Below are 18,977 nucleotides of genomic sequence, written 5' to 3' on the forward strand. Positions count from 1 at the left end.
GTTGCTTCCATGAAGGTCCAATCAATCTAACTGAACGTCAGCTCTGGATCCGTAGAAAAAACAAGTATGTCTCTTTATTTGTCTGGTGTATCAGATGAATTACCTTAAGAATGTTGTCTAATGCTTCCAATGTTCTATTTTTTTATCAATTCCTTTTAGGTTGGCCCAGAAGAACTACCTTGTTCAAGCAACTCACTTGATAATTCCTCACTTGTCTTTGTCTTTATAGGACCCTAGAGAGCTGAGATAGAATATCCTCTAGAATCTCTCTAAGTTAGGCTCCACAGGAAGAATAATAACGGGCCCTCTGTCCTGGTGGACCCAGCAGAAATGTCCCTTTATTGAATTAGCCCTGAATGAAAGCTCCTGCTTTATCTTTTCTTACCATCATGTTCACTTTTCTCCTGTCCCTCCAATTCCACAGACAACACTATATATTTCTTACTGCTTTTAAGTGTGCTATTCATTATCGGGGGCCGGATGTCACAATTGGTGTCTGCGAGTTACCTGTCTCAAATGGTGATCGGGTTTCAACGGAGGCCGGCATGACTGGAACCACAGATGATGTAGATAGCTCTATTTACAAGACTTGTGTAGCAGTGAAAACTGCCTTTGATGATAAATGACAGGAACTGGAGGGACCGGCAGGAAGACTTGTTGAATTGAACTGATTAACTAAGAACTTGACTCTGGACTGGAACAACGTGGATAGAACTGATGAGCTTGGAACTTGACTCTGGACTGGAATAATGTGACAATGGCTGAAGGGAAGTCAGGTAATGCTGAGACGAGGGCTAAACAGGGTAATCTGTAATTTCTGTGACAAAGGCTGGAACTCAGGTGCAGGCTGGATTGGATAATTGGGAATAACAGGTTTCAGGAAGGAATGAGTAGGTTTGGGAATTTTAGGTTCAGGGAGGGAGTAGGTAGGTAAAAGGGGCAGGAGTTGATCCACAGCAGGAAGCAAGGCAGGGTGACACGATGCAGGTTTACAGAGTGCCAGGGACCAACCAGGAGTAGGACTAGCAGCAGAGCACAGGCCAGGTATTGCTGTAACAGGACGTCTGGATGCCAGGTATTACTGTAGCAGGTTTTCGGGATGCACCAGGTGTTGCTGTCAGCAGGTTTACTGAATTGCCAGGTATAGCTGTAACAGGTTTCAGGGATACACTTGAATGCAGAAACAGCATGAACCATACACCACAGGAAGACGAGATGTTCAGGCCCAGAATGCTATCAGGAGAGGATATATATACCATGGGTCTGGCAGCAATTGGTGGATACGGACAGGTGGTCTGGTAGTAGCATTTTGAGTGGTGGAAGGCACAACATGCAGAGGGAGTATTCATCTCTGCAGCTCTGAGAATCAGAACCACACCTGCGATTCCAATCAGGGCTAGCACCGCTCACAGACAGAGGAGGCCAGGTGCAATAATCAGAGCAAATCCTCCAGGCAAATTACACACACAGATCCATGGGGCAGCTGACAGGGGTAAGTATCAAGGCAAAAAGGTGACAACTTAGACAGAGTTGTGACACCGGATAGCCCCCGATAATTAAGTATCCATCTCACTGTCAGTTGATACCTAACTACCGGAAATTTCTCCGGTGTGGGGACAGTTGTTCCAAAACTCTCAGTTTTTGAAGTTTGATGAATACTAAGCCATCCCATTGGGCCCCTAAGAATGAAAGGGCCTGTCACTAAAACATGTAGAAACTAGCGTTTCCGCATGTGTAATGGGCCCATATCGGATAATGAATAGGACTTTTAGACAATTGGAGATCACAATTAGGGAATACATGGCATTGGGAATGAGTCAGCCATGTCAGATTGTCAGGGCTCAAAAGGGCATTGAATTATGCAGTTTAATAGTTGTAAGATTGCAAGCAGGGCTGTCTTACCTCTCTGTCTGTCTGAACATCCAGTCTTGTTTTATAAAGCCAGGTACACACTAGACGATGTCATACAATACCGCGGATCGGGCCGATATATCGGGCACATCATCTAGTGTGTACCCAGGATGCGGACTCCCGCTGGCCCACATAGGTGTCGTTCCGTTGTCCGTACATGCACGGACGACAGAGTGGCCCAGCTGCCAAAGCCGGCAAAGTCAATGGTGCCGGTGAACGACATATCGGGCGGTAGGTGAACAGATTGTGCAGTGTGTACCACCCAATATATCGTTCATCAGCACCATTGGCCGTAACATCGGGCGGTCGGCTAGTGTGCACCTCTCTAAGGACCTGATTCAGAGCTGCTCGCAAGCGTTGTGCGCGCGAAAGCGGCCCGATGGTATGCAAACACACACGCCTTGTTCTGCGCGTGCGCAAACTATTCTGTGCGATCTCAAACTGCTCGCTCGCCAAGCAAAGACAGCCCAGTGAAATGAGTGACAGGAGAGGCCGTTTGTGGGTGGTAACAGGGGAAGGACACTAATAACGGGGGAGTGGAGGTGCGAATGCAGGCGTGCCTGAGTGTTTCAATGCCGTTTCTAAGGCGTGCATAATTAACACACAGTGTCATAGTACACGTCACATGCCTGTTTTTTACACTGAAGTCCTCACAGTGCTTGCGGTAGGGTAAGGCAACCACAAGCACTGCGTTAGCTTCCGATGTTCCTCGATGTACCAATGTTTTAAAACGCTTCCTGGAGATGACGTGCGCTAGTGGGCATCTCAACATACGCTTATGGGTGTCTGCATGCACAGAACGATCGCTCGCACTGCCAAAGTGGGCGTGCTAATGCATTTCCGAATGCATTTTGTGAAAAGGGCTGTGATAAGCAAACCATTTCTATAGTCATTTGTAATACAATGACAAACAAAAGGTAGCGCGTTATTCCAATCGCAGTCCTATACGGCTAGTTTTCCTTAATTTTACTTCCTATAACTGCAACCATTAATACAAGCTTAATGTATTTCTTTTAGCAATTAATGATATTAGTGTGTGTTAATTTGCGTTTAAGTGTTTTGATAATTGATGTTATAATAGTATGATAATTTGCACTTCAATATTTTTAATTGGATAGTGACATAAATCCCTGACACTTGCTGACTATATCCTGATGAAAACCTCACGTGGCTTTGAAAGTATCATCAATAACGTATATGATTGTTCTGCAGCTTATACTTCAGAGATGTCATGTCTGCTGGTGTTTTATGGACCTTCCACTCACTGCTTTATTGTAAGTGATCAGTCAGTGTTAAGCATACAGCGCATGTGCAGATGCCAATTTACAATATTTTCCGTATCTCTGTCATATTAGACGGAACCTGACAAGATCTGTCTTTCTGTAAAGTTGGCGTTTCGTGGGGCGGGGTTTTTGAGTCAACAATGCAATCACACAAAACTGTTGTGACTTGTGGGAGTTTCTTGGGAGTGTTGTGGCAAGCTTGCCGACATTTAGCTCCCTCCTTCCGGGAGGGAGTTGTCGGGCTTACACAGCTGGGGGCATGATGCGGCCAAAGGGGCGGGCCCGGCAGCTGGGGGCGGAGCATGGGGATGTGACAGCACGATTGCGTCATTGTGGCTCGCCCCCTCTTCACAATGCCGTGATTAATGGCATTGTGCAGCTGGGGGCGGAGCCACGATGACGCAGTTCAGCGCGAATCACGTCACCGTTCCCCCCCGCTGCCGGGGTTTTTAATTACAATCGCACGGGGGGGGTGCGGACACATGGCCGGGAGACTTGCCGATTTTTGGGAGGCTCCCGACCAAATCGGGAGGGTAGGCAAGTATGTGTTGTGGGTGTGTAGCTTGAGTTACGTGTGATTTGGGAAAAGGAGGCCTATTTCTGACAGATACAATATCTTGCACCGAGCATGTTGGATGGTGCAATTGCAGATACTAATGGTGAAGGTTGCGGTGTTGGCATAAATCAGTGGGTGGCATGGGTTCCTTCTTGCAAACACATGAATTCTCGGATCAGCTGCATGGAATCTCGCATCAGCATTAGGTAGGTAATCTGGCTTCTGTAACTACCCGCCCCTTTGCATTCAAATAGCCCCATAGTCCCTAAACATATTGGTAGGTTAATTAGCTTCTTGGGGGCATATTCATCAATATGCCCTTAGCCCCCTGGTATATTAATATCTGACTCGGTATCGCATAGCACATTACTGAAGCAATTCAATTTTGCACTGGTGCAGGGAAAGCTGCTCTGAAAAGAAGCTGTCGCCGCGATCCCTATCACTGCCGGTGATGATAAATTACTAGCGCCGGAACGTTGCACTGCCGGGTCCCAGCCTGCAGTCAAAATGAGTTTGATGAATGAAGTTCCCCATACTAGTGTATGGGGACTGCGGACAGTATCAGGGCTGCAAGATAAGCAGGATATATATATATGATATATCCTGCATTACCTGTGTAATGAATGGCCCCGATACTTCTTTCCTACAAAAGTCGGCAAAAACATATCTTTTCACCTACAGATGTGCCCACATACTTCTTACTGCCTTTCGTGTTAAACAGCCCTTCTAGTCGTGCCATGCCGTGGTGTGACTTGGTAGTGCGAGTATCTTTTTGTGTGACTTTTTACCTTCAAATGCGTCTTATTCGCAAAGCACTGTGAACAGGATGTACAAGCAGTGCTGGCCCAGGGTGTGTTAGCACCCTATGCAGGTCCATATAAGGGCAGCAGTGCTCCCTGTGCTGCACTGCAGCCCCTTCCCATCCCCATCCCACTCCCCCCGAGCTCAAACCTTCAACACCAGCGGCTGAGTGAAGGGGGGGATTCTCATGCAGCTCCTCTTCACCATCTCCGAGCCGGCCAGATTGATGCCGCCCTGTGCAGCCGCACTGCATGTACATCCCTCGAGCCGGCCCTGCGCACAAGCAGCTGCTGATGATTAAAATGATAAGCGGCATGCCTATATTCTGTGTGTGACTGCGGGTGTATCTGCATGCAAAATACTACGTTACAGTGTCACAGCCGATGACAAGGTAACGTAGTATTTTGCGCAGCAGATACACCCGCAGTCACACACAGAATATAGGCATGCCGCTTATCATTTTAATCATCAGCAGCTGCTTGTGCATCCTATTCACATTGCGAATAAGATGCATTTGAAGGCAAAAAGTCACACAAAAAGATGATCGGCGCTACTGAGTTGCACGCCTCTCACGCGTTATGTTTCAAATGACTTGTAGTGCACGGAGGTAAGATGTATGTGGACACATCTGTACTCTACCCATTGGGCAGTTTGTGTAGCAGTGAAAGCTTGCACTGCTTTAAGCAATTTATCAAGAGGTTAAACTATTTACGGTACCATCAGCTACTGTTTTTGCTAGGTGATGCCATCTATGGTGTTAGGAATAATGGGGCAGATGTATTATAGTGGCACTTAACGTGCCACAATATCGCTTCCTGCTTCGCCTCTTTTACCTAGGCGAAGTAGTAAGCACTAACGATGAGATGTAGACAGGAAGCTGGCGGCCGAAATGCTAGCCGCCTTCTTCCCGACAGTAAAAGCCCGGCATGGGATTAATGCTAGGCGTCTAAATACTGATGCCTATCATTAGCCCCACGCCGAAATCCCGACGCCCGCCATACCGAACGTACGTAAGCTTGGCGTCGGGAGCTGTTAGCCGTGCGGGGGGATTTTAGGTTTAGGGGATCCCGGGAGGTTTTAGGATTAGTCAACGTCTCTGGAGGGATACGGACAAGCTAGGGGAAGGGGGCGGTTGGCGTCAGGCCCCCCCGGTGGAGGATAGGGTTAGGCACCCCCCTGGGAGGGTTAGGTTTAGGGTGCGGGGGGGGGTTAGGTTTAGACACCCCTGGGGGGAGGTTAGGGCTAGGCACCACTAAGGGAGGGGTAGGGATAGGGTTAATACTTACCCTGTCGGGATCTCCATCTGCTGGCCTTCTGGCGTTGGTATTTCATCCATCGGGCTTAGGTCCGGCTGTGTAACAGACCGATTCCCTAACGAGGAGATGTATTGAACATCTCATCGGTCAGAGCGGGGGAGTGATAACTCCCCCCTCCGGTGATCCCTGCCTGAGTACACAGCACGTCAGCCTAGTGATGATGTGCTGTGTCTCAGTCCCGGCCGGCTCTACTGAGCATGTGCGGGATCTCGCAAGTATTGCAAGATCCTGTGTGCAGCCCTGGAGCTGGCAGCCACCGCAGCAGGGACAGCGCTGTCTCTGCTGTGGGGATAGGGCATTGCCAGGCTGTAGCTGTCGATAGTGACAGCTGCAGTGGGCGGAACGGCCAGGTGAATTGGCCATTCATACATAGCCCTGCCTATCAGCACTGCTATCTTGTAGATAGCAGCACCGATAATGACAGGGACATATAGCGCCCCTGTCATTTACCACCCAGCCCCACAATCATACATGGGGGAGAAGCGGTATCAGCGCACATGCGGTTAATACATCTCCCCCAATGTCTCCATTGCCAGCAATAAGGGACACAGCAAAGCCATTTCAGCTTCAGCAAATACTTCCTGGCTTGGCTGGATCCTCGGTTGAAGAGAAATGCTCCAGTGCAGATGGCAGCTGCTCAAGCTCACTCCATATTAACCCTTGCCAGTAACGTTAGGCTGCCGGAAATACAGAATAGGACACTGCAGAAGAGAGAGACTCCACTGGACCTCGCTGAACAGGTGATTCAGCGACAATAGACGAAATATACCACTAGCTACAATTAATAATGGTATAAAGATCCCCTATCGTGCGTGTTTTAATGTGGTAGCAAATTTAGATTGTAAATTCCAATGGGGCAAGAAATAATCTGAATAATTCAATGTATTCTGGAAAGCACTGCATAGAGATTATCATTCTGTAAAAATGAACAACAATTATAACTCAGCTGCATATCTCTAAGCAAAGCATTTTACATAGAACAAGCTATTTGTGATTCCTTTTTGGTCTGGCCCGTTTAAACACTTAGCTTTATCTCTGCGGCCTCCAGGTCGCAAGCTAAGCTGTGGGTTACCACCCACAGCTTAGCTAGCGACCAGGGTAATGGTCGCGATGGTGATCACCATCGCGACCATCGGGGCTTGCGACCAGACCCTAAGGTTGGGTCTGGGCACTCACAAGCCCCAGGGAGCTTTCTGCTCTGATGGATGTCAGTGCGGCCGCCCACAAAACGGTAGGCGTTCCTTAAGGAACGCCTCCGTTTTGGAAACCACCCCCCCCGGCCCGCCTACAAAAAGGGGCGAGCTGTCGATCAACATCGACAGCCGCCCCTTTTGTAGCGAGCTCCGGAGCGAGAGAGTTTCTCTCTCGCTCCGGGGCTTGCGCAAGTGCAGTGCGGCCGCTGCGCGTGCGCAGGGCTACACATCGACCCGGTTGCGAGCACATCGGTGCTTGCGACCGGGTCTGAATGACCCCCTGTTTTTGAAAAATTACAATTAGGAGCTGATTGGTTGGTACTTTATCTCTATCAATTTTAAGGCCGCTATTTACTAGAATCCACATTTAAAATGTGGTTGTAGTGAGGTAATTGTTACTAAATTTGCACTGCGAAATTAGAAAATATCACCTGGCCGTACTATCATCTGCATGCAGGGAATGAGCTTGCAATAAAGCTCTATCTCTGTGAATCCTCTTCGCACACTTGTCATCTCGCCAAAAATACTGTGAGAAGGTGTCTGTGCATGTGCCATTGCCAGCTACCGCTACCTGCCATCTTCCCCAGTAAGAGCTGGCACTTCAGTGATCACGTGAGGTCCTCCGGTCAGCTGGTCGCCAGGCTCCTGCACTGTGTTCCCAGTCACCTGATGTGTGCTGTAAACTAAGATACCGTTTACAGCACACATCAGCTGACTGGGGGTCACAGAGCAGGAGCCCTGCAACCAGCTGACCGGAGCCACAGAGGACTTCATTGTAGCACCGATCACCGGTCCCTGGATGCAGATAGGTGTTTGGGGTTTAGACACACAAAGATGATCACAGGAGCTGGATCACGACTCTGCTCTGCCAGGAGTTGTGAAAACGAGGGAAAGCCTGCATAACGCCATCTGAAGATGGCGTTATCACAGGCCTTTCCACATAATTTTTTTTACAACTGAACAATAGTAAATTTGGGCAGATCGCATTTCCCATTACAAGTATGGGAAATGCGATCTGTGAATTAGAGGGCTTGGAGTAGTTTTTCACGAAAACTGCTCCAGAGGCTCTCTAATACAACCTATATGTGAAACTAAAATAATGTGAAAATTAAAAGGGGGTGAAAACACCCTTTTTTTTTTTTATTAAAAAAATAATGATATACAGTATAGGGCCCTATCTGTCTCCAAGGCCCCTATTTACTACAATCCGCATTTCAAATGCGGTTGCAAATTTAGGCAATATCACAGGAATGTATCAAAAATCCCTTGCAATAAAGTTCTGTCCTTGTGAATCCCCTCCGCACACTTCTCACTGTATTTTTTTTTAAAATACAGGGAGAATGTGTATGTGCATGCACCCCCCCTGTTGCTGCCTGTCTTCCTTGGCCCCCTGGTCCTGCAGCCCGGCTCTCTGCCTCCGCCTGCACCCCCTGAGCCTACCCTGGACCACCTGCTCATGTCCAGTTGCCCAGCTCTGCTGACACCCACTATCGCCGCTGCCACACCATTGCTGCTCCCCACTGCTGACGCTACCCATTCGCCAATGGTGACCCCCACTCCGCCGATCCCCCCTCCAGCTGCCCTACCCTCTGTGGCTGCTGCCTAGTCTCCCTGCCCCTGGTGTAAAAAAAAAAACAAGATCACACTTACCTGCACCAGGCGCTGAGCACTGACCTCCTCTCGCCTCTGCTCTGCCTGTCAGCCTGATAACTCCATCTGAAGATGGCGATATTATCACAGGGCTTTCCCGCTATTTTTTTACAATTAATTTTTTGTAAATCTCAGGCAGTTTGCATTTCCCATTACAAGTATTGGAAAGGCGATCTGCTTACTAAAAATATGCGCAGTGAAGGGATTGGAGTAGTTTTTCATGAAAACTACTCCAAGTGCCCTTTAATACATTTATGTGATACTAAAATAATATGAAAACACACCCTTTTTTTTAGTATTTTTTTTTTTATAAATAGGGTCCCAAGGGCTCTATTTATCAATCTTTTTTTTACTAAATTAATGTGAAAAGGGGTGTTTTCACACCCATTTCACATTTTTTTAGTATCCCATAAATGTACTAATACATTTCTACTATGGAAAGGCATATTATTATATTTCAATATTAGCACAATGATAGGAAAAACAACAATCCAGAGACTGGTTATGCATAACAGAATATATAGTAGATGTACATTCCATATATAGTTGGTGTACATTCCATTAGTAGAGATCCTGTTACTATGACAATGGACTACAACAAGCCAATGCCAAGTCAAATGCTTTACATTAAAATAAAAGCTGCTACTCAGGAATTGCAGTTTCTGTTGTGATAAAGAGGATTAAGCACCAATATAATATAAACCTAATAATATACAGTTAAAGATAGAATACATACATGCAATGCGAATAAATGCCTTCTGACTTTTTGACGTTCCAGAGGAGCTCCAGGCCACGCAGTGACACCAATATTCTTCCAATCCAAAGATCTTCTCTACCTGCTGCCTGGAGATTTCAATCCTTACTTCCATGACAGGCAGACCTAGGAGGATAGAGAAAAACAACAGCTATAGATGAAAACAGGTTAGGAACCTTCAGTATGCAAAGAGGAATCAACAGGTTCTTCATTACATAGTTCCTGATTTGTAACAAAACTTATATGAAACAGAACAACCATACACAGATGGCGCACATTCATTGAGATGAATGACAACATCCCGCATCCGTCACACAGGGCATTTAAAAGAAACCCTGTTGTGCCATTACTCCATAGCATACTTACCTACTTTGTAGATATGCTTTCCGAGAGCACCCTGGACAGCTGCTCCTGCAGGCTGGTTCGGGGAAGGGGGGAGGGGAGGGGGGGTCTGGTGATGCAATTAGGCCCGCCCCTTTCCCAGGAAAAGTCATGGGCTTCATGTGGAGGTGGGGCTAAATTACGCAAATTGCACCATTTAGCCCCGCCCCCTCATCGCAGACCCGCAAATTCCCCATTAAATCTCCACATTCTTCCCACTTCACTAGGAAGTGGCCAGAATGCAGGAGATCTGCCTACACTTCCGGGCGCCTTTCACGACTTCCGGGAGTGTAGGGAAGTATACTATGGAGTGGTCAGAGGGCCTGATTCAGCATTGGGTATAGAGTAAGATAGAGCAAGGGGTGCAAATACATACATTGTTTTGCATGCAGGGTAAATACTGTCTGGTTTTGCATGTAGCCCACAAATTCTGGAAAGCTTTATTTTTTCACTGCAATTTAAATTTCAGTTTGGACACACCCGTTCCAAATCTAACGCTCTCTGTACATGTTACGTCAGCCCCACCTGCAGTGCAGCATGGTTTTACCAAGATGATCAGTTACTTGCTCTATCTTACTCTATTCCCAACTCTTAATCAGGCCCAGAGTTTGTACAACACAATCCAGTGTATCCTCTGCAGTCCCGAAATCACATGATTGTGCAATTAGTCTAAACAGCATGCTCTCCATTTGTATACTCAATGCGCACTCTTATCAGCATATGCATGTGTATACCACCAAGCAGACCCGTAACTAGACTTTCTGGTGCCCTGTGCCAGAGAGAGCTTTGGCGCCCCCCCTCGTTTTTTTTAAATAGGGACATAAGATAGTGCACCTGAAAAAAGCCATGCCTCATGAAGAAGGGACAGGGAAGAGATAGGGGAGGTTAGGAGATGGAGATAAAAGAAGAGGAAGCTACAGTGAGAGTGATAATAAACAGGAAAATTGACAGGCCCAAACAGCGCCCCCTGCCCTGCGGTGTCCTGTGCCATGACACTGGCCGCAATACCCTAGTTACGACCCTGCCACCAATCATTGTCATGATCTATCTTTATATAAGGCTTACACAATCATTATAGCTTAGAAGGGAGACTTTCACAGTACATTGCTTATTTGCTTGTAATAGACATAACTTTACCATCCAATCAGACATGCCGGATACTATATTGATATTCTATAACATGTATTTATAAAGGCAAGGATTATCAATTTCACCATAAATGTGCAACACACATTACACTATGTAAAATTGAGAGAGGGGGAGGTGTATCAAAACTGAGAGAGAGAGATAACGTGAAGTAGCAACCAATCATCGTCCAACTGTCATTTCAAAGACTGTGCTAGATAAATGACAGAAGCTGATTGGTTCTTTTGCACAACTTCTCCACTTTGTCTTTCAAAGGCTTGAGACATTTCCCCCTGAGTGAGAAATAGATGAAGAGAGAGAAGAAAAGCAGTGAATCTCTTACTATTCTAATTAGTGCAAAGAAAATAGTTTTATGTTTTAATGAAAATAACCTCAGAGACACATTTTTATTATTTTTGTGATGATAGAAAAATCTTTTTGGGCAAATCTATCAATAATCCCTGCATCAGCTGAGCATCCGGTGATATCTAGCTGCTGCCGGACATGGTTACTAATGGTGATACTCTGTGCCATCGGCAGACTTTGATAAATAGCATTTCTGAGATGATTTCAATGATTTATCCCTGTTTCTGAATCTAGTTCTAAGAATTAGAAACTATACCATATAAAAAGACTCAGGCCCTCATTCAGAGGCGGTCGGAGGATGCAAGCGGTTGCTCAGAAACTGGGCGGCCGCTTGCATCCTGACCGGCCGCCTCTGTTTCGGTCGTTAGGCTGTGGGTTTACACCCACAGCTCTAACGACCGTTCGGGTGATGGTCGCGATGGTCATAGACCATTGCGACCATCGGCGCTTACAACGAGACCCTAGGGTAGGGTCTCACTTGTCGTAAGCCCCGGAGAGTTTCTGGCTCTGTCAGAGCCGGAAGCTCTCCACTGACATCACTAGTGATGTCAGTGGGGCCTCCCCCAAACGGCAGGCTTCCCATGGCCACCCCCCCGCCTTCCAAACGGGGCGAGCTGTCAATCAACATCGACAGCTCGCGCCCTTTGGAAAGAGACCCGCTATGACCGGCACTGTCGGTTGTAGCGGGTCTCACGCATGCGCACAAAGGAGCCGGCTCCCTCGTGCGCATGCGCACTGGACAAACATCGAGGCGGCCGTGCGGTCGTAGACCGTACAGCCGCCTCTGAATGAAGCCCTCAGCATCAGGAAGAAGCACTGTATATACATATATGTACTATGGACCTGATGCCGTTGTGGACGGAATTGCATAGCTATAGGAAAGTGGCTGTTCAATACCATCCACATAAATGCAAATGCAGCAAGAGGTGTCTGTAGGAAACAGACACCTGCATGCATCTGCCATCCGAGTACAGTGTCCATAAACCCAGTTTCAGATCACCATTGCAACCATCAGTCACGAAGGTTGCTGCCCTCGGTCATCTAAAGCTCACTCAGCCTGGCCGGCTCCTGGCTGGTTGCGAGGCCTGGAAATCTGCGTCCAATGGCACAGACTCGGTACTATCATGAAACGGGGGAGACATTGCTGGCACCTCCTCCTCCCCACCCCCAAATGGACACAAACTGTCACTCACCTGACGTCTGCAGCTGCGTTGTGTGCAAGATGCAGGACCCGACCTACACATGCGCAGTTTTCCAATAACCGGAAATCTGCGTGAAGAAACAAAATATCGTCCGGACCTGAATCAGGCCCAATTCCAGTACATGCACTGTTATATTGTGAGAACTTGGATCTTCCGCTTTTTCTATAATTTCTATATACTTAGATTGTGCCCATTACCTCGTAACTGACAATAGATAGAAATAATTGAAAATCCACGTTTGCTGACTCAAGTTTAAAAATAATTTGTGACAAGTAAGTTGTGCCCTTAATTTAAACCAACTTATTTTTCTGAAGGAATAAAAAAAACCATAAATATAAAGAGCTGTGAACTATAATACGAACAGCATCAATAAAACAAATCTCATGGATTTAACATGTAGAGTGGAAAAATATAACCTACAAATTCTTAGTAATTAAATAAATGCACTTTGATTTTTGTGTATTTCATTGTAGAATTGGGTTCTCTTCACAGTGGGCCACCAGCTTTGATGCTGAAACACATCCTGTGAACTTTGCTGAGGTAAAAGTGAGTAGAGTTTAATGAAATATTTGCTTATACAAACACAATGACTGTATTAAAGTCTTCATCTGGTAATGGGTAACGTTCCACCACATTTCTGTGCGCATGCACCTGAGTGGCACTGCGCATGTGTCTCAGTTCCTGTGACCAGTCTGTGTGACCATAGAGTTACTCAGAAGTCTGATAATTGACGGATCTGTGACCAAGCTACACAGCTGCTTGGATTTGCAAAGCCACCGGCGGACGTCTCAATACAAATCCCGGCGGCTGAGACATTTGTATATTTTCCCAAAGACGCAGCTGCGGTGGCATTATTAACGTACATGTCTGATTCAGGCCCACAGTTCCTTTGAGCCTCCTCCGGGTCTCAATATTCATTCATAGGCAGGGCCGTAGGAGGGTGGTGCGGCCGGTGCCTACGCACAGGGCGGAAGCCTCCCAGGTCACCAGCCGCTAACTGTCCGGCTCTGGAGGTCTGTAGAGAGACCTCCTGCAATGTTGCTTGGCGCTCGCAGTGCGACGCCAAAGAGGATCCCGCCCACCCCCTGGCGAAAAAAGGTAAGCGCTCAGGGGGGTTGGGGAGTGCGAGGGGCGGCAGTGCAGCACAGGGCGCACTGCCGTCCTGATACGGCGCTGTTCGTAAGATATATATATTCCTTCATCAATGGGTGTAAGTATAAATACAAATAACGAGGGAGTACAATAGTGTATTTTCCCAGATAAACAAATTGATACACTTAAGTAAATAGCCACTAACAGAGTGCATAACAAATGGATACATTTCATGCTATTATGTTTACAAGATGCTTAAGAAATTCATCATCACTATCTGCATGCTCAGGGGAGAACCTTCAAAAATTTACATACAGACACTGATGCAAGCGTAGAATATCCTATGGATGAAATTTAGAGCAGACTCTAAGGAACTGTGGGTCTGATTCAAATGTGGATGCAAATACCATCGCAGCTGCGATCTCTTACGGATTGCAAATTGCAAAAATATACTAATGACTCCCCCACCGTCCAGTGCTTAGAGACGCCCACTAAAATCATCTCACATCCACCACTCACGCACAAAATCAGAAACATCGAACGCAGATCGGTTCGGCCATCAGCCTTCTAAGTCTCAGCTGTCGCAGACATAGCGGGTCTCCAGACATCCAGACATGCAGAGGGCTCTCCTGCTGCGAGCAAGGGCAAAGTGACTAATTTATGCATGCCCAGAAAGCAGCGTTTAAACGGTCCCAACACGCCTGAGTTTTTGTAACCACCCTGTTACCTCCCCCAAACGCCGACTACCTGTCGCTTACTTTGCGAGTGAATTCTTCGTGTGAGTGTAATCGCAATTCAATTGCTGCACGTGCGCAGTGTTGCTTACATGCATGCGCAATGGCTAACAATCGTTCAATCTGCATACATAACGGCATTGCGTCCACATCTGAATGAGGCCCTATGTTCTGCCTGGAAGAAGAAGTTTTTATTCCTGCACGATCGCACCAATATTTGTCCACTCCACTTTTTTGTGATAATAATGGTATTCATATATATGCTATTAGATTTTACTTATCTAATATAAATATTGATCCTATCAATTATAAAGGGATGCTACCAATAATATAAATCTTAATCCTACCAGTTACATAGGAGTGCTACTGATGACCCTTGTGTAAAGTTATGGGTCCAGAGAGACAAAGGGTTTTCTTACTCAGGGCCTGATTCAGAGCCGCTCGTAAGCGGCCACTCGTTCGCTCCGAGCGATGTTCGCTCAACTGCGCATGCGTATGGGTCGTAATGCGCATGCGCCAACCAGTCATTGCGGTCGGAAATCGAGCGCTCGCAAAATAGCGAGTGCCTGCTAATTTGAGTGACAGGATGAGGCGTTTGTGGGTGGCAACAGGGGAAAGTGCTTGAAAACGGGGAGTGGTGATCCGAACGCAGGCGTGCCAAACGGTCAAAACGGGAGTTTTAAGGGTGTGCATAATTAACAAAGCAGCGTCATCGACCACGTCACTTGGTTGTTTCTTAGCCTGAACTGTTCGCATGATTGCGGTAGGAAAATCCTACAACAAGCACTGTGAGCAGTTCAGACGCCTTTCGATGTACTCGATTAATCAAATAAATAGCGGAGATGACGTAGGATGCGAGCGGCCAGGGGGCGTCTTTACAAAATAGCGAGTGCATGTTTCGTTCACTCGCTAAGACATAGAGGCGGCAACAGACCGCAAAGAGCGAGTGCTCAATTTAAATAGCCGGCCCCTTTTTCTGAACGAGCGAGCGCAAATAGCGTCCGGCTCTGAATCAGGCCCTCAGTGCACATACTTAATTTACATACAGCTATCAATTTAGTTTTGTTAATTTTTTTATAAACTAAAATTAAACTGCCTGATACTGTGTTACATTGAAGCGTAATATAAATATAGCTTGTGATTTAAGCTGGAAATGTTTGAAAAAAGAAAAATGGTTTTAAAACAGTGGCCTGATTCATTACGGATCTCTATTGTGATCACAGTTGCGGTTACGCACGCAGTCTCACTGCGAAAATTTGGTAATGTTTGCAATCGCTATGCCGTCGCAGGCAAACATAAGGACGCTCACTTTACCTTACACACATCAGTAACACTTTGCAAGTCTGCGAAACGATCGGTAACATCGAGTACAATCTGAGCCTCACGCACACTTGTACAAGGCCTGACCTTACTCGGGAATTGCTACCCTCATCGCACGCAGTGAAAGCCCAAGCTGCGTATGGCATCGCAATGGTAATTTATGCATGCCCCTGTAATGGCGCTCAAACGCACTGGCTCACCTGCGTTTTGCCGCCCATCCCACTGTCACTACCCCCAGTCACTTCCTGTCAATCACTCTGCAATGCGTCTGCATAGTCACTACAATCGCAATCCTGATCGCAGTGGAGTGTTTGCGCACGTGCAATGTGATGCATACGCAGAACCCAACAATCGGCTGATTGCGTACGTAATCGCAGTTGCAATCGGTAATTAATCATGCCCAATGTGTCTGCCTGTTTCACAGTTGTTATTCTCCGATAGATAACTATTTCTATCTCTTCACAAAAACAGCACCCTTGGTATTAAGGTCTCTTATTTCCTAATATGGAGTATCCATATTAGGAATAACAGACCTTAATACCAAAGGTGCTGTACAACGTAATTGTGAAGAGACACATCAATGATCGCAGGTCTCTATGTAACTTGTCGATATTGACCAGGTTGGCCTGCATGCACGGGCGATGGTCAATATCGACCATACGTGCCGCGCATCGCTGGTCGTTGGGCACCAAAAAATGAATGATCTGAACGATAACGATATAGATCGATATCATGCATTTTTTTTGTACTGTGTATACGCACGTTAACAGTGACTGATGTACCACAGTGCAGAGTGACAGCAGACTTAATTCTATTAAAGTCCTCTCAAAATACTTACTGGTTACTCTCAGTAAAAGTCTTCTAAGGGAATAGCTTTCAATAAACTGGGAGACACTCACACAATATAATTGACAGTTTGTCAGTGATTGAAAGCTTTGTTTGTCCAGAGAGCTGCATTTTCATTTTAGTATAGATTGGCCCAACTTCTGGTTGCAATTAAAGAACAGTGATTGGTGGAGAAGGGGGTACTGGAGTAAATAAAATAAAATGTATACTGAACTAGCTATCTCTTGGTGTCAGTTCTAAGTAGGTACATTTATCAGATCTATTGCGCAGGCGCCGGGACCCGGACGGCCATGGCCAGACCAGTAGCAGCCTCAGGTAAGAGGGCAGGAGCCACTGCTACCTCAGCGCATTATGGGGCATACACACGGTCAGATTTTTCTTCAGATCTGAACGATAACGATTTAAAAAATCGTTCAGTCGTTCATATCTGAAGGAAAATCTGACATGCCTGAATGATGAACGATGAACGATGCGCGTTCCCGATGGTCAGATAACGATATCTGACATTTGATGTGTTTGCAGTCAGTTTTGGATGATTTCAGTCATTTTAATGCAGTCAAAAATCGTTCGTAGTTCAAATCGTTCAATTGTTCAAATCGTTCATCTGACACATCTGACCGTGTGTATGCTCCATTACAAGAAGAGAAGCCACTAATAATCCATGCAGCAAACTGCTTTTTAGTCACTGGCACACTGCAGCCTGTGACTAGGAAGCAGTTTGATGCACGGTTCATCAGTGCTGCGGGCCCCCCTCCTCTGATACAGCTCTCCCTCACAGATGCTGGGAGGCGTGGATCCCTGGATCATGGCCACACCTCCTCCCAGCTTCACTGAGGAGAGATGAAGTGGCGCGCCAGGCTCAGGAGGAAAGGAGTGCGGGGCTGAAGGGCGACTTCGGGTCAGCGGGGGCATAATTATACCTATGGGGCCCGCGGAAATTTTGCTGTGGGGCCCCCATACCTCTGGTTATGTCCCTGGTTTGGCCCTCTGCACCTTGGGATGAAGGTAAAAAGTAGCACTGACTCCCTCCTTGGACACCCTGGCTAGTGGGTATAAGGGTTACAAAAAGAAATGTGACCCATTTAATTTAATGAAGACTATTTGTGCCCCATTTATGTTTTAAAATAGAAAAGTAGGACCACATTGAACTTGCACGTTTTGATACTGCCACTTTGATTTACCTTTTACGACAAATCTAATACTTAATAAGGTGTCCTTATTAAATTTCCTATATAGCTTGCAACATTATAAAATAAATGTTTCTGAATGAGACAATCTCTATTTTAGTAATTTCCTTTTGCAGCAAACTTGTTTGATACATAACTCAATCTTCCTAGCACCAATAAATTCCATCTGAGTCCTACTTACGGCAGAGTCTGTCTTAGCTATGGAAGGCAGAAGAGTATCTAGAGACTTTATATAATTGCATCTTTCTGGCCCAGGAATGCTTGTCTGCATCTGAGAGGTGAAACAAGGACATGATATTTTCCAAAGTGATTGTGTGCTGAAATGTCAAAGGTTACCATTAGATACATCCCTAATTTCCCTCCTGAATGCCTGCACTAGATACGTAAAATGATTTCTAAATATGTTACTGAACCAATCAAAGAAGAGCAGTAAACAGAGGAGAATAAAGTAGAGGGGAAAGATCTAGTGGTGGCCATCATAAAACATTGGTTCAAAACCATCAAAGTTTCCACTCCAATGGTAATGCTTTTACCCTTCTATGTGGATGGGGTGTAGCTCTGCTTGTTGTGGATGGAACCAGTTAACGAAGCACTGCACTGTTAGTCAACCTAAACTGCTACTGACTGGTTGGACCCTAGTGGGGGTGATCTGGCTCTGAATGGTGTGTTCAAAACTGTTATGGAGATTTGTGTATCTGTGTGTGTGGGTCTGTATGTGTGTGGGGTAATTAAAGCGTTGCCTAATGCTTCTAATTGTAAAATGCTATGCAAGTCACCGGCTGGTTAGCAATACCCCTCCATCTTGTAGCCATGGTCATTCTGATGATTTTATAAACCCCCACTCAGAACTCAGATTCAGCCCCTATCCTACTAAGCCAGCCTGCTTTTCAATTAACCAATCACTGATCCCTAGCAAGTTAACCCTATGACATCCTACTTGCATAATTATGCAGTCCCTGGTGCAAAGCTGCTGTAACCCATCTACATAGTCATTGACAGGGATTTTCCAGCTTTTAACTGCTAACTACATCTTTTATGACTCTACAAAGCCGGTCAGTGGGTTGCCTACACTAAATGGTTTTCATTTAAATTACTTGCCAAAATATTTTAAGAAAAAAACCTGAAACAATCATGCTTTTAAATGTTTTGTTATCAAGAACAAAATGTACTATGTTTGATTTTCTATGTTCCTGTAAATCCAAATGCATAAGTGAATTTGGAGTCTGTTCACTAAGCCTTGGCGAGAGATAAACTGGAGAA

The 18,977-nt window shown here is 46.1% G+C and overlaps 1 protein-coding gene across 4 annotated transcripts in view; it reads right to left on the reverse strand.

Moving 5' to 3' along the window:
• The window catches only part of UNC5A (unc-5 netrin receptor A), a 335,992-nt gene that overhangs the window by 88,316 nt on the left and 228,699 nt on the right, over positions 1-18,977 (reverse strand). For all 4 annotated transcript variants that reach the window (XM_088465535.1, XM_088465533.1, XM_088465532.1 and 1 more), the window contains exon 3: positions 9,447-9,590. In XM_088465535.1, the coding sequence (XP_088321661.1) occupies positions 9,447-9,590 (144 nt within the window). The remainder of the gene's footprint in view (positions 1-9,446; positions 9,591-18,977) is intronic.

This window comes from Taudactylus pleione, unplaced genomic scaffold (genome assembly GCF_031769625.1).
Source record: "Taudactylus pleione unplaced genomic scaffold, aTauple2 ptg001990l, whole genome shotgun sequence".
In the NCBI taxonomy this organism is placed as follows: domain Eukaryota; kingdom Metazoa; phylum Chordata; class Amphibia; order Anura; family Myobatrachidae; genus Taudactylus; species Taudactylus pleione.